This window comes from Hyperolius riggenbachi, chromosome 11, assembly GCF_040937935.1.
Source record: "Hyperolius riggenbachi isolate aHypRig1 chromosome 11, aHypRig1.pri, whole genome shotgun sequence".
In the NCBI taxonomy this organism is placed as follows: domain Eukaryota; kingdom Metazoa; phylum Chordata; class Amphibia; order Anura; family Hyperoliidae; genus Hyperolius; species Hyperolius riggenbachi.
In genome coordinates this window covers 185980564-185997219 of record NC_090656.1, presented here as the reverse complement: position 1 = coordinate 185997219, position 16656 = coordinate 185980564, and the positions used below count along the sequence as shown (strand labels likewise).

Here is a 16656-nt window from a genome sequence, read left to right as displayed (position 1 = left end):
AAAAATTCAAGTTAAAACACTTTGGAAAATGCTTGAGGGGAATTATCTGGGATTCCCACAGGTGCAAGTGTGATCCCTCCCTAAGTGGAACCACATATAACTACCAGTAAACGCACAAGCACCACAGACTACCATCATATGTGTTTCCGCATACATTTTTTTTGTTCGTGGCAAAACGATGCGGATTTGCTCAAGTGTGACCCCTGCCTTAACTCTTTAGCAGCCAGTTTATTTAGAGGCTTGCAAGTGCTCCAGGACAATTTATTTTAGCACTTTTTTTAATTTCTTATTTGTTAGATTTCCTTGCTACTAATTAGTACTGCTGTATTGTGTATTTATGGCCACTTGTCACTGCGGGGCAGTGTGAGTCAATAACAGAGGACTTCTGCTTTTAGTTTCTATATCCTCTGCTAGCAGAGAGACATCAAAGCATTCCAAGAATTTACAGCACAATGAGTTTTGCCTGCTAAGGACAAAAAGTAGTGCACTATCTCAAACAAGATAATTCCTTTGAAGCTGCTAATGGGTTTTCTAAATATCTTTATACCCTGTTAGCTGGCAGAAATACATGGGTAAAATAAAGGGAAAATAAAGGGGAAAAAAATGTAAAAATTATACTTTTAATGGCTAACAAAACATCTGGATGTTTTCACATCTGACTCAGTCAGCACAAGCCACTGAAGACATCTGCACTGGAATAATACAGAGTACATCAGCTTCCAACCCCAATACACTTAATATCCACAATGTACTCACTGCTCCGGCCGAGGCTTCTGATTGATATCTGGCAGGACGTGCACTTCATGAAATACAATTCTGAATTTGCTGAGAAGAGCGATCATCCTGCAACACAAGAGATCATGGGTCAGAGCAAGCCAATATAACAGCCATACATTACACGTTATAGCACACCCAGAGGCGGTACAAGGTCCTTCAGCACCCAAGGCTGAGACAGCAAAGTGTGCCCCTCCATCCCTCCGACCCCAACCGTCACACACTGATTGCTATTAGACTAATATGTGCCCCAGGGCTCCCAACCTCCCCAACATCTTAATCTCTAGTTACCTGGCTTGCAGTCACTGTCATGTATCCCCTTTTCTTATTTCTTTCTGTTTCAAACACAATTGGGAATGACAGCTGATTGAATTGTGCGCCCCCTCCTACACTGCGCCCTGAGGCTGGAGCCTCTCCAGCCTCTGCCTCGGCCCTGAGCACACCTCTATCCGATTACACCTCTATAGTGTATAAGCAGCATTAGATGTGGGGTGACTTCCTTTACAGGACCACAGAATGTAAATCAAATCATCTTACGCTTTACGCTCTTCATCCATTCTGTTTATCTGTCCTCCAACAAAAACTCGAATCTTAGTGTCTGCCCATCTCTTCTTGCGGCTCAGTAGATAGGGGACAAGTAGAGTCAAACCTGTCAAGAAAGTCAGATTTCATTATGTCATTATCATATTAATGCAGTATGTTGTCCAAATGCAGTTAAAAGTTACAGTCACCACATACAGTATATTTTTTTCTAAAATAAATACCCTGCACGTCATTGTAGTATATATTATTACACAGCATTGAAAAGGGATTTTTCTTTGGTAGATAAAAAAAACCTTATATCCCCAGAATGTATGGGATTATATCCACAGGATGCTGCATATTCATGAAGATACGGTATCTACCATTCCACAATAAGTGGTCATTTGATTATGCCTACAAGAAGCTGCAATCTGGATAATATTGCAGATCTCTCTCTGTCTGCAGTCTTTGGTCACATGATTATGCCTACAGGAAGCTGAAGACTGGATATTGAGAGAGATCTCTATAGCTCAGTGTGCGGTCACATGATTATGCCTACAGGAGCAGCATGAGAGCAAGTCTTCAAAACATTATGCTGGGTACACACAATACATTTTTCTGCTCAATTTTCCACCCGATAGTTTTTTCCCACTCGATTCTACGCTTGATTCTCTTATCTTCCGTTCATTTTTCTTATCTTTTGTCCATTCACTTCTATGAGAAATCGAGCCAAAAACGATCGGAAGGAATATTGGACATGTCGAAAATTATCTATCGAACCCATCTATCCAAGGGAAAAAAAATGCATGGTGTATTCCCAGCATTATACTTCAATGAGCAGTACAATCTTGTGTTTGCAATGGGGAGAAGGAAACCATATAAAATCTTTGCTGAGATTTGACCCAATATCAAGTAGGGGAATTGTAGCACGATGGTAAATGATTAATATCAGGTAGATATACATTGTTTTCCACATCTAATATATGTATGTCTACTAGCTTAAAGTGTACCTCAGTCAATCATAAAAAAATAATTTATACTTACCTGGGGCATCTTCCAGCCCCCTGTAGTCTGTCTGCTCCAGTGGCGTAGCTAAGGAGCTCTGGGCCCCGATGCAAGTTTTACAATGGGGCCCCCCAAGCACTCTATACATAGCAATTAATACGGTGCACCAAAATCTGCCAATGGCAACTACAGTGTCAGAGGTGTAAGAAGGGGATGGGGAACAGTTTGTTACTGATTACCACTACTCAAAGTATCTATAGAAGTGATTATTATGAGCACAGGACCAATAGAGAGCTAATACTGTAGTTGAGAGAGGGCCCTTCGGGGCCCCTCTGGCCCAAGGGCCCCGATGCGGTCGCTACCTCTGCACCCCCTATTGCTACGCCCCTGGTCTGCTCCCTTGACATCCTGTTCCCCTCTGTTGTGTCGCTGTAAGCCCCATAAAGTCAGCGACTCAGCTGAGTTGTGGACCACCTCACATGTGTGGTCCTGGCCGCATGCAATACCCAATCACACTCCCTTGACTGGTGCATTCACAGTTCATTAGGGTTGTTACTGCACTTGTGCAGAATGCTCCCGGCTATGGGAATGTGATCATGGTGGGGGGGTGGCCGGGACCACAATGCGCAGTGGCCCGCAACCCAGCTGTAAATGCAACACACTAGCGGAAGCAGAGATTGCAAACACACCTCATTACAGTGGTTGCCTGAGAGCAAGCCATGTTTGTGACTAGTATTTGTGGGGTTTAATTTCCCCATAATTTAAAATACTACACCATATTGGTGCCCCTGGGTTTTCCTTTCTCTTACTGGAGTTCAACAATGAATCTCAACATACCGGTCACCCCACACTCTTACATAGTGACCATCCTTCGAACGATGGTTTGCTGGTCTGTATTATGTGATTATTATACAGTTAGTGCTGGAACCAGGGCTCAATATAACATTTGCATGGGGCCCATGGCTCTAGAGCTGTGCCACTGATTCCAAGATATCATGAGGAAAAGAAATGAGAGACAGGAATTAAAGGCCTATCATCAGCTGGATGCAGTTTTGTCATATTTCAGGCCTGTGATCCAGCAGATAGCCTCCTCAGAGGATGAAGAGGAGGAAACACCGTTTTCAGAAAACTTGCTGCAAGGATTCAATAAAGAGGCCAAATTTCCTCAGGACAAAAGGGAACAGCACACCCCGTCATGGGCCTGCAGCCCAAAGAACAAACAAACTAAAACAAATTTGTGTATCCCAATAAGAATTAAACATTTCAGTGACTGAGCTAAGAAAAGATGCAGCCCAGTTAACAGATGTAGACACATTTGTTGCTACCCTTACAGACTGCTGAACAATCACTTCAGGCCTCCTGAAAAGTGATTAAATGAGAAGCAGTTGTGCTATATATATATATATATATATATATATATATATATATATATATATATATATATATATATATATATATATATATATATATATATATATATTTGCATGCTGTTGATCTATCATGAAGTAAAGAGGAACTTTAACCCAGGAATGAAATTCATCTCAATCAGTAGCTGATACCCCCTTTCCCCTGAGAAATGTTTTACTTTGTCTCAAATAGAGCATCAGGTGGGTCTGTAAGGCTGATATTGGGATTAAACTCCTCCCACAGTATGATGTCATGACCATGGTCCTCACAGTTTCCTGTCTGTGAACCTCATTGCATTGTGGGAAATAATGGCTGTGTGTGTGTATTTTTTAACTTCTTACTTTGCAATGTATTGATTGTCTCCCCCCCCCCCCCCCCACTACTATCTTTCAATAAAGCAACCCTTAAAGCAATAGAGTGAAAAGAGATAAAGTTGATCTTTTTTAATAAAGAAATAAAAAATGGCCTGAATGGAGTAGAAAAGTTAATAAATAATTGGACTGGAGAAAGCAAAGGAGATCATTGTCTGAGGAACTAGACTAGAAATTATAGACAAGCATATTAAAAGCAAAGAGGTGGGAATTTTTTGGAAGTTTGGACACCTTCAAGTGCTGAAAATTTGGGTGCCACCATAGGCACCCATAGAAATATTGGCATTAAGCCGTAATTTGTGTGACCAATAATTAGCGGGCACAGGTACAGGGCTAGAAGTCAGGCAGGCAGTTTGTGTGTGTTTGGTGGGGGGCGGGGTTTGTGTGTTAGTGTTAGGCGTCAGGCAGGTAGTTTGTGTGTGTGTGTGTGTGTGGGGGGGGGGGGAGGGTTGTGTGTTAGTGTTAGACATCAGGCAGGTAGTTTGTGTGTGTGTGTGTGGGGGGGGGTTGTGTGTTAGTGTTAGGCGTCAGGCAGGTAGTTTGTGTGTGTGTGTGTGGGGGGGGGGGGGGGGGTTTGTGTGTTAGTGTTAGGCGTCAGGCAGGTAGTTTGTGTGTGTGTGTGTGGGGGGTGTTAGTGTTAGGCATCAGGCAGGTAGTTTGTGCGGGGGGCTTAGGGTTAGGCAGGTAGTTTGTGCGGGGGGTGTTTAGGGGTAGGCGTCATGCAGGTAGTGTGTGTGTGGGGGTTGGGTAAGACAGGTAGTTTGTGCAGGGGGTGGGATGTTTTGCTTTAGGCATCAGGTGTAACGATTGGTGTCAGCAACACAAGTTTTTTCTGATTATTGGTGATCTGCAGTATCACCAATAATACAGATGCTATACCTGATTATGTGGTGATCTGCAGAAACACCAATAATACTAGTATAGCTAGACACAGGACACCCAATGTGATAATGTGTTTGGTGCAACAGTATACAGAGAAGTTCTCTCCCGAGGATCGGGAGATACAGACACTACTGCAGCCAAGGATTTCCTAAAGAGCAGGGAATCAGACTGCACTGCATCCAGTGGACCCCTGAGGGGCAGGTTACCACTGACTGTGTTGAAGATGATCTCCTTATGTGGAGGAGATACAGACTGTACTGCAGCCGAGGATTCCTGAGGGGTAGAGACCACTGCCTGAGCTGCAAGATGGTCCCCTGAGGAGCAGGTGACCCTCGCAGCTAATGAACACCTGAAGAGCAAGTGTCACGGACAGTACAGGAAGGCTGATCACCCAAGGAATGAGTGACAGCCAGAAAGGTCAGACAAGCCAGGTCGGCAACACACGGACAGATAAGGTACAGAGACGGAAGACTGATTCGGTATCCGGGTACAGGCAAATGTTGGCAACAGGTATCAGATAGGCAAAGGTACCGAATCAGTAAGCAGGAGAGTGGTCAGGAAAGCCAGAGATCATAACAGGTAACAGTATATATGTCAATCCTAGTCTTAGGTGTGAGGTCCTTGGTCTCAACACCTGGGAACTAGTCTAACAGATAAACAGTAGCAATGTAGCAATCTCCTAGTCTTAGGTGTGAGGTCCTTGGTCTCAACACCTGGGAACTAGTCTAACAGATAAACAGTAGCAATGTAGCAATCTCCTAGTCTTAGGTGTGAGGTCCTTGGTCTAAACACCTGGGAACTAGTCTAATAGATAAGCAGTAGCAATCTCCTAGTCTTAGGTGTGAGGTCCTTGGTCTCAACACCTGGGAACTAGTCTAATAGAATGGTAAGCAAGTCTCACAATACAATAATACTTTAAAGGCTATCCACGGAATCTGACTAAGTGTGAATTCCCAGCTCCGGCTGGTTCTAACACACTGTAAGATCTGACTGGGGTCTGAGCGCTCACACGTAAGCATTCGCAACAGCAGACAACTTGCAACTGCCAGGCAAGTCCTATATATACCCAGAGCGCTCCACAGCACCGCCCCAGTCACTCAGCCAATCTGGAGCATAGCTGGGATCAGCTGATCGGCATGATCAGCTGACTCCCCTTCTGCTAGCATAAAGGTCCGGTCGCCTGGCGCGCACGCGTAGCTCTCAATCTGTGTGAACTGAAAGGACCAGGCAAACCAGCAGCATGCTGCTGCGTGGCAGAAGCCGCCGGCTGGAACGCAGAGATAACCGCCCTGCCGCTTGCCCACGCGGCGGCATCTCCGCTATTCATTACATCAGGCAGGTAGTTTGTGTGTGTGTGTGTGTGTGTGTGTGGGGGGGGGGGTTAGGGTTAGGGTTAGGCATTGGGGGAGGGTTCTGTGTGAGAGTAGCCTTAGGTTAAGCTATAGTAAAATACCAGTATTTAATACCGGTATTTTACACTTTAATAGTGGAATATTGGTGTTAAATACTGATATTTTGATATTTTACTATCAGCATTACTGAGCACCCAAATTTCCATGCACCTTTTTTTCAATAGATGCTTTTTATCTGCTATAATACTGGTGCATCGCAGTTGCACAATGTAGTGTTCACATTTTGCTATCAGTGCTAAAAAGCTGCTTGTTGGTGACACTCACCTCCATCATCAAACAGCCAGTACACATCCACAGTCTTCTTTTTCTGGTTGACCTGGAAGATGGTGCTTGCCTGCTGTTCAGCTGTCACGGCCTCTGGGTCTACTGCAGTTATTAAGAGCAAAGTCGCACAGTTGAATGTAAATGGACTACATGAGCTTATTGTATTTGAAAAGTACCTGCTTATACAGTAAATATGAAGCTTCCAGCAAGTTGCGTAGCTAAGGAGCTGTGGGCCCCAATGCAAGTTTTACAATGGGGCCCCCCAAGCACTCTATACATAACAATTGATACGGCGCACCAAAACCTGCCAATGGCAACTACAGTGTCAGAGGTGCAAGAAGGGGACTGGGAACAGTTTGTTAATGATTACCACTATTCAATGTATCTATAGAAGTGGCATAAGACCAATATAGAGCTAATACTGTAGTTGAGGGAGGGCCCTTCGGGCCCTTCTGGCCCAAGGGCCCCAATGCACCTCCTATTGCTACGCCCCTGCTTCCAGCTTTGTGTAAGAGAAAAATCATGCAGTTAACATGATCATTTCACCTTTCCATCAGAAAAAACATGGCTTTGCCGGTGGCAGTATGCTAGTGAATATGAGGACTTTCAAACCTCATATTCACTGGCATACTGCCACTGGCAAAGCCATGTTTTTTCTGATGTGTGTGTCGGACATAAAATCAAAAATCAATTCTTTATTTTTATCTGGTAAACAAGTAATAAGGATGCTAACCAGGCAATCCAAAAGTTAAAATCACTATTACTTTTCTAGTTGATAAATGATCATTCCCCAGTTTACCTGACTCTTATTTGGTACACACAACATTTGGTACACAAAAAGGAAGTAGCAGGGCATGCTGGGTTGTCCTTTTTTGCGTCTCTGTTTCTCCTCAGACTTAACTTATACAGCCTGATTGGCTGAAGCCTCTTTCCCTCCTGTTTTCCCCTCCATCTGCGGGATGTAATATGAATGAGGCCTTACTTTGTGGGAAATGTACATTTTATATGTAAGCATTTTAAATTTTACAGTTTTTCACGATCATTATACTTTCCTTTATTCAAGTTCATTTTTCAAACGCAAATATCAAATATTATGAGTTTTAAATTATATTCTAAAATGAGGGTTTGTTTTTCAACATTAAAAGAAAGAATTACAGCTGCAAAACGTTTAAAAAGGGAGGTAGTGGTGGACTTACCTGTCACAGTAGACTCACAAAAGCCAATTTATCAGCAAAAATCTCTTTATTTACAGCTCCAAACTTATTGCAATGCGTTTCTTGGGTCTATGCCTACTTCATCGGGCTATACAGATAAGCTGTAACCAGTTTTGTCTGATGATGCTTAAAGAGAACCCGTACTGAGTAAAATTGTTTAAAATGAACACATGAGGTAACTTCAAATGAACATTACATAGTTACCTTGCCATCAGTTCCTCTCAGAAACTCACCATTTTCTTCTGACAGTGATCCCTTCCAGTTCTGACAACATTTTGTCAGAACTGAAATATATCAGTTGCTGTCGGTTATATATCAGTTGATGTCAGTTACAGCTGAGAGGAGAACTGATGTGTCCATGTTTCCCTATGGCTCAAGTGGGCGATGTTACAGTTTAACAGTGTGCTGACCAGGAAGCTGTTATGGGGTAATGGCCATTTTCAAAATGGAGGATGGAGAATTCCATTGATCACAGTGGACAAACAGGACGCAGGAGAGGAAAAAGAGATTGAGGAGTAGACTACACAGGAGGTAAGTATGACCTGTGTATGCTTATTTTGACTTTTAATTTTCAGTTCAGGTTTTCTTTAAACTGGCTACAGCTAATCAGCAGTTGCTCCCTGTATAGCGTGGTGATGCGGGCATAGACCCGAGAAACCCATTGCAATAAGTTGTAGCTGTGAGTAAAGAGATTTTTGTTGATTAATTGAGTTGTGTGAGTCTACTATGGGAGTCCACCACTACCTCCCCTTTTAAACGTTTTTTAAATATTTTTGGAGCCTCTGTTATACTATCTATATTGCAATTGAAGTCCACCTTGGTGGAGGGGTGACACCCCATCTTCCTTCTCCTGTCTATAGAGAGCGACTTTTAACCAGAGCGGGGTTAGGCCTAGTCTCCCCACCTGCGGTTACAGTGGTTACCTTAGCGGTAACCCATCTTTGTGAGTACCACCTTTTTATTACTTCAACATTGTTCTGGACCTCTAACATTCTACACTATTAAGGGCTCTAGATCTATTTCCTTTGTTTTTTACATGGCTATTGCAATACCCATGCAAGCAGGCCAGGATTTACCTCACAGAAGCCTATGGGCACAGATGTCCTCGCACCCTAGACTTCACCCTCCATGAACCTACAAACCCTGCTGAACCGCACCACAAGTGTGCTGACTGGCCCAGCTGTCACTTCTCCCTTACTTCCCTTGCCAGTCATAGGTAGCTACAGGTGCCCCTTAGTATCAGGTAGCCAGAGGTACCCTCAGTATAAGGAAGCTAGTGATGCCGCCGACAGAAGGGAGATCTCGTCAGTGGAATGCCGAGACCCAGGTGAGTAACCGTTCATTTACGCACTGCTTGGGACTATGCATAGGGAATAAGGGAATGAGGCTCTCGGGAAGGGAAGTGAGCCGCCTCTCCATAAGGCGCCTGTTGGCATGTGGCTACTGTTTCTTATAGTAAATCCGACCCTGTATGCAAGCATGTATTTTTTAAAGTGTCTCAGGTACTCCCTAGAGCTGTATGAATGAGTGCTTCAACTCTGAGGCTTTGCTTTGGATGTTCAGGAGGTGACACCCATTCACTACTTACCTTACTCAAATGTATCAGGTAACCTGTATGCCATTTTTACCTATTGGGTCCACACCCTGCCTCTAACCACTTGAGTTGGACCTGAATGATTATCTCATTCAATCTATCATTGCTTATCTAAAGGTGCGTACACACGCACTACAGAAGCCAACGACGGGTCAGTCAGACCCTCCCGCAGGGCGGACTTTCAGCTGACAGTAGTGCATGTGTATGCACTGTCGGTGGACTGATAAGGCTGTTCCTGAACGATCCGCTCAGTAGTGCGTGTGTACACGCCTTTATGTGCCCATAGACTTAAATGAGAACTCCAGACCATGGTTGGGACAAGGTTGTCCAGCACCAGAAACAGAGATTCCAATGTGTCAGACGTGCCCTCAGTATTAGGCAGGGCTGTGGAGTCGGTACAAAAATCATCCGACTCTGACTCCTCAGTTTATGAAACCACTGACTCTGAAGCCCCACACACTCAACAGCGGTCTTTTAAGCCTCCTCTATACGGTACAATTTTCCATCAGTTCGGATGTATTAGACGGATCTGTTAGATAATTTCCAACCGGTCCAATAGGATTGCGTTAGATTTTGCAATAGATTTGGGGTACTTATCAAAGCAAAATCTATCGCAACATTGATCTGAAACAATTTGGGCGTCTACCCACAAAGCAATTTCTTATTAGATCTATCTAATAGATCTGCCTATCTGATGGAAAATTGTACCGTGTAGATGAGGCTTAAGAGCTGCCTAAAGGGGCCAATACACTGGTTGATTTCAGCCATCAATACATCGATTCTATGGAATCTATCAGATTGGAATCTATCAGAAATCGATTCTATCAAATCTATCGATTGATTTGCGGCCGATGTTGATAAATTTCGATCGATTTGATTTATCTGACGGGATGGAAAATCTAGCTGGCAGCCGATCTATGGCCCATAGCATTGCATTGGATCGAATGGTCCAATAATGCATTTAGATTAATTTCCAATAGATTTCATTCTGAAATCTATTGGAAATATTTTCCTAGTGTGTGGCACACATCAGATAGATTCCTGTCATATTCGTCTTGACAGGCATCTGACGGTCTATCTGATGGTCCAATCTGCAGCAAATCTATAAGTGTATGGCCACCTTAAGACTCCAAAATGGCTTTTTACAAGCACACAAAACACTAATATACAGAGAGTTAATACATAAAACAGTATTAAAGTAGTTTTTAAAATCAATATCTCCATGCCATAAACTCACGTGTCCCCTGTGTCATGCAGCCAGCTCCATTCTCCCCCCCTTCCTTCAATTTGGGTTCTTCCATTTGCTGAAACACTGGATTGACTACAAAAAAAGCAACAATTTAGGTATGAAGAAGATTTAAAACAAAAGTTACTTACTTTTTATTTTTAAACAGCTAGTGTATACAGGGCCGGATTTCTGGGAAGGCCACAAAGGCCATGGCGATAACATCAGATAAAATCAGAAGGGCGGCAGGACTTGGAGAGAGAAGAGGTCATCTGTCAAAGTAAATCACCTCTTCTGGTCCTGCAGCCAGCCAGCATCCTGCTCTGCACTAAGGCTCATATACTTGGGGTACGGCCGTCGCCGCATCCATGTGGCACACGCGTGTTGCGGCGACAGTTCGCCCGTGTGTATGACGCGCGCCCCCCAACCGCCGCCCGTCGGAGCTGTCGCCAGGCGATTGACATGTTCAATCGCCGGCTACAGCTGTCGCCGCAACCTCGCCGGAACTGTCGCTAGTCCCGCATGTGTATGCGGGCTAGCGACAGCAACCCACACGCAGCACACGGAGCTTCCGGCGGGGGGGAGGAACCTCGGCGACAGCTTCCGCCGCATCGCTAATGCCTCTGCTGCTGTGTGGATGCAGAGGGACTTGGCGCCGAGCTGTCGCGCACACTCTCCCGTGTGCTAGCGACAGCTACAATTGTCCCCCCGTGTGTACTTAGCTTAATAGCTGAATTCCATAGTTCCTCAATCCCTGCATGTCTCTCTCTCTCACAATTCCTGGTGTTTTATGACAATCAGCAATGCATCTGCTGTCAAATGATGATTCATTCCTCTGTATGATGGACATACAAGTTGATGTGAGAAATAGCAGGGATTTACATTACAAAGCAGATAGAACTAAGTTCTGCTGAGTTTTAATGCAGGCATTCACAAATATCAGTGAGTTCTGCTAGTTCCTTCACCTTCACCTTTACAGCTGTAACCAGGGCCGGATTTGTACTTCTTACCACCCAAGGCCGACTATTACCAGCCGCCCCAACCGAAACCGTATCTTACCACCTCTCTCCACACACACCCAAACTTTTTGGGCCGATGGTGTCCACTATTGCGGCTAGTGCCGGGGTCTCCATGGCAACGTGAAGTGAATCAATCACGTCACACGGGGGAACTGGTCAATCAAGCGATCTACAGGTGATGGGCGTGCTGGGAGCCTTCCACCACACACACATAGTCAAAAGTGGCTAACAATTGGACATTGGGTGGGGTCAGCAACACGTAAAAGTGAGTCCTGTACCCACTGCTGTCTCCAGGGTAACAGCGCTGGCCAATCAATAATTAAGAAATGGGTACTGTGAGACGCTGCCTTCTGTATTCTGTACTATTTTCTGGTGCTGCCCCTGGTCCTTTCATCCCCCACACCAAGTACGTGAGAACCGGCCTTCTGTAACTGCCTGCAGCTGCTGCTATGTCATTGGACAAGGTCTGGCTTTTTGCTAGTCACACACTGTTCACAAACGTTTGGTTAACGGACTGCAGCTGCCTGTAACACAGCACAGGCAGATGCCAGCTGGTACTAATAGTGCAGTTATCCTGACCACTTTCATTTGTTTGGACACTTGCAAATAATGCCCACTGTCTGCAGGCCGCCCCTTGTTTATCTGGTGCCCTAGGCCATGGCCTATGTGGCCTTGCCAGAAATCCGGCCATGGCTGTAACATTGACCCAAGCAGCAGTTAATTACACTTTCTTATCTCTACCTAAATTGTTTCTTCCTAGCCAGCAGTGGTCTCAGTTAACTCTTTCCTGACTCATTTTCTGTCCTTCAGTTCCTACCATCTTTGAGAACTGCAAATAAAAATGCTGTTTGCTTTCCTTTCATTGCTAAACTTTCACTGTCACCTGAGCTGTTACTACCTGTATGCTAGTGTGTATGGTTTGGCATACTTCTGCTGTCCTGTAGCAGTAGAGCATTGTACCATCTTAGCCATCAGTGAAAGCAGAGAGTTTTTAATCAGGATGATACCATTTATTGGCTTAAAAGAAAAAAGTAATCTTTCTGCTAATAAGCCTTCTTCAGCATTTGTTCCTGTATACCGTCAATATGTTAGAGCACATCACCATATGTACATTCAGCATTCAAAAGAGATACATAATGTAGATTTTTCAGCAAATATAAATACATGTCATTCAGATGCTTTAAAGTGGAGCTGAACTCTTGCCCAGGACAGAAGGAAAACATAGAAAAATCCACCTTGTATGTTTTTAGAGAGCCTGTCTAATTCCCCCTCATCTGTGTCTAATCACAAGTTGTAATTTGATCTCTCCCTCTCCCGGTGTCACCTGACGCCTGTCGCCACAACATCTAAGCTCATTTGAAAGAACAGGATGTTAACAATATGGCTGCTTCCATGAAAGCAGGAAGTAGACACTGCCGATTTATTGCAGGATTTGTATCAGCTGTAACAAAGAAATGTTTTTCTTTAAAGGTTATTATGTTGTTGTGTATTTTTTAGAGCAGAGAGGAAGTTCTGAGATTAGGTCTGCTCTAATTACAACCAAACATCCAAAGTGGGTATTGACAGGATGTTTGCTACATACCTGTTCTCTGTTTTAGATGGGCTTCTCTCCATTGAGCTGCCCTGTCACCTGTTTGTGGCTCTGACTGCAGCGAGTCGCACACAGGACAAAGAAGCAGCGCATGCTCTGGCCACTTGCGACTTGCGATCCCTGTAATTTTCCGCTCCTGTCCAGATTGTGCACAGCAACCAACGCCAGTACTGTGTTATGCATTCTTGACAAGTACCAGTCATACATCAGCGTCATTTCTCAAGTATGCATGCCCAGAACACTATTGGCTGCAGTGCACATTCGGGCAGGAGCGCAAATTGGGACGGGGGGGGGGGGGGGGGGAGTTGTGGTAGGCGACAGCAGGCCTAGGGCACTGGAAAGTACAAATCCGGCCCTGAGTGTATATACAATGGGCCTGATTCACAAAGGGGTGCAAAGTGTTTGCATGCCTGTGTAAAGCCCTTTATCACGCCTAAACTCAGTTTAGGCGTGATAAAATGAAACTTGCACGAAATTCCCACGCGCAAAGTTTTGCGTGCGCAATCGCGCGGCGCACGGTGCGATGCGCCCATTAAACCCTATGGGCGCAAAACTTTGCGCGCGGGACTTTGCACGCGATAAAGAGCACAAAGCGGTGCTAACACAGCGGTGCAAAGGTTATCACGCCTAAAGTCTTTTAGGCGTGATAACTGAGTTATCACCGCTTTGTGAATCAGGCCCATTATGTGCATTTGTATGGACATTGGATTAGATTTACTGTTGTTCTATAAACCTGTAAAAAACCTTTTTATTAATTCTGGCAGTTTATCACACCTCAGTGGATTAGTGAATCTCTATTGTTAATGTTAGACTAATGCTGGGAATACACGATTAGATTTTTCAGTCGATTTTCTTATCTTTTCTTATCAATTTCCATTCACTTCTTTGAGAAATGGATCAGAAATACAATCGAAAATAAGATCGGACATGTTGGAAATTATCTATCGAACCATCTATCTGCTGAAAAAAACTAATGGTGTATTCCCGGCATGAGGGCCCTTCTACACTTGGTGCGGTGCGATCTTATGCTGGGAATACACAGTAAAAAATTTTAGCAGATTTACTGGGCTGGATTCACAAAGCGGTGCTAACTGTTAGCACGCCTGTGAAAACCCCCTTGGCACGTCTAAACAAGCTTTTCGTGCGCAAAACTTTATGTGCGTAAAACTTTACGCGCGCACTGCACAGAGCGCAGGGCGCTCCGCGCGAAGTGCCCATTAAAGCCTATGTGACTTAGCGCGCGCATAGGACTTTGCGAGCAATCTGATTGAGAAATCCGGTGCTAACCTACTTAGCACCCTGGTTAGCACGTCTAAAGACTTTAGACGTGCTAAGTAGGTTAGCAACACTTTGTGAATCAAGCCCTTACTGTCTATTTTACAATCGTTTTTCCGATTAATTTTCCGATTGTTTTTCTGATCGATTTCCATTCACTTCTATGAGAAATCGATCAGAAAAAGGATCAAAAATCAGATCGGACATGTCGGAAATTATCTATCGAACTATCTATCTGCCAAAAAAATCTCATGGTATATTCCCAGCTTTAAACGATGCATCTGAAAAGTCACACAGCATGTTACTGCAGCGGAGCGACCAAAACAGTGAGGCATACCTTCCAATAAAAGTATGTCTCACTTACAGGGGTTACCACATCATCGCAAACGTTACTTTTGTGGTAGCGCGGCAGAACCCACCACAACATGCTGCACCGCGTACAGTGTGAAAGCCTCCTAGGGCTATCGCTGTTTTTGCAACAGAATGCAGCGGTTAACTCAACGCAGTAAGTGTAAAGGTCCGTACACACGCCGGACTGGAGGCAACGACGGGTCCGTCGTCACCTCCCGCCGGGTGGGCGTTCCAGCGACAGTCCGGCGTGTGTACAGTCTGTCTGCAGACTGATACAGCTGTTTCGGAGCGATCCGCTCAGAAACAGCCGTATCAGTCCGCCGACAGTGCGTACACACGCCGGACTGTCGTTGGAATGCCCACCCAACGGGAGGTGACGACGGACCCGTCGTTGCCTCCAGTCCGGCATGTGTACGGACCTTAAAAGGGGCCTTATTCCTATTTGAGCTCATGCACAAACACTGAACATTAGTAAGTATCAGGTGTGAGATCTCTTCTTCAGGCAACCCCTGGCCTGGTGGATTGCCTCAGGGTTGAAGGTTTATGGCACTATCTGTTTGCCCTGATAACAGAGCAATCAGATTACCACGCCCATCCCTGCTTATGAATGCAGGGGATTTTAGCAGATCCCTTATCCATGCTCTTATGTATAAAAGGTAGTAGAATGTAGCCATCCTCTAGTTTTGCTGAAGCTAGCTTTAACCCTCTGCTTGACATGAGGACCTCTCCTTATCTCCTGCTGTGCCAAGCTGGTGGAGCCAGGGGTCCTGCACCACACACAGTTTTGGATAGTTTGGGGTTTGATCAGTTAATTTCTGCTTTAAACTCTTTTCGAAGTTACAAGATGGATGCAGTTAAAGGCTAAGGCCCATTTCACACTGGCAGTAAAAGACGGTTTGTTCGCAGATAGTAAAGGAATCGATCATAATGGATGTGAACTAATCCAATGTTAAACTATGGATCCGTTCTTAAGAAGAAAATAGCTGGCATCATCAGTATTTATAGCTCAGTTTCTTTTATTCAGCTGTCATTTTATAGCAACAACGTTTCGGTGCGTCTGCTCCTTTATCAAGCTAATGACAGTCTGACACATATAGTCAACATTACATTCATTTATACTTAACCACATCCTAATGCAGCCAGTTGAAAAGCTGCATTATTTTCTCCCAATCACCACTCTCTGCTATGAGTAGAGATGGCCCGAACCTCCGATTTTCGGTTCGGGAACTTCCACAAAAGTTCGGTTTGCGTGAACTTTCGCGAACCGCAATAGACTTCAATGGGGAGGCGAACTTGGAAAACTAGAAAAAATTATGCTGGCCAGAAAAGTGATGGAAAAGATGTTTCAAGGGGTATAACACCTGGAGGGGGGCATGGCGGAGTGGGATACATGCCAAAAGTCCCGGGGAAAAATCTGGATTTGACGCAAAGCAGCGTTTTATGGGCAGAAATCACATTGAATGCTAAATAGCAGGCCTAAAGTGCTTTAAAACATCTTGCATGTGTATATGTTACGGCCAGAACCCGAAGTTTGGCCACTTTGCGTTCTGGCCGGCCACTTCGGGTTCTGGCCGGTCAATGTGCGAAATGGCCGCTGCGCTGCGGCCAATGTTAGAAATGAAATGATTGCAGTAAAGATTAATGTGTGTTCTGGCCGTCTCGCTGCGGCCAAATGTGTCAAAAATGCGTTCATTCATTTAATGAAATTAAGCCGGCGGCAATGTAGCAGATGAAGCTGCCGGCTTTCTCT

The 16656-nt window shown here is 44.6% G+C and overlaps 1 protein-coding gene across 1 annotated transcript in view; it reads right to left on the bottom strand.

Moving 5' to 3' along the window:
* The window catches only part of SLC12A3 (solute carrier family 12 member 3), a 126385-nt gene that overhangs the window by 14572 nt on the left and 95157 nt on the right, over positions 1–16656 (bottom strand). The window contains exons 20-23 of the mRNA XM_068261095.1: positions 10683–10766; positions 6638–6739; positions 1312–1423; positions 757–843 (exon numbers count right to left, since the gene is read on the bottom strand). Coding sequence (XP_068117196.1) covers positions 757–843; positions 1312–1423; positions 6638–6739; positions 10683–10766 — 385 coding nt within the window. The remainder of the gene's footprint in view (positions 1–756; positions 844–1311; positions 1424–6637; positions 6740–10682; positions 10767–16656) is intronic.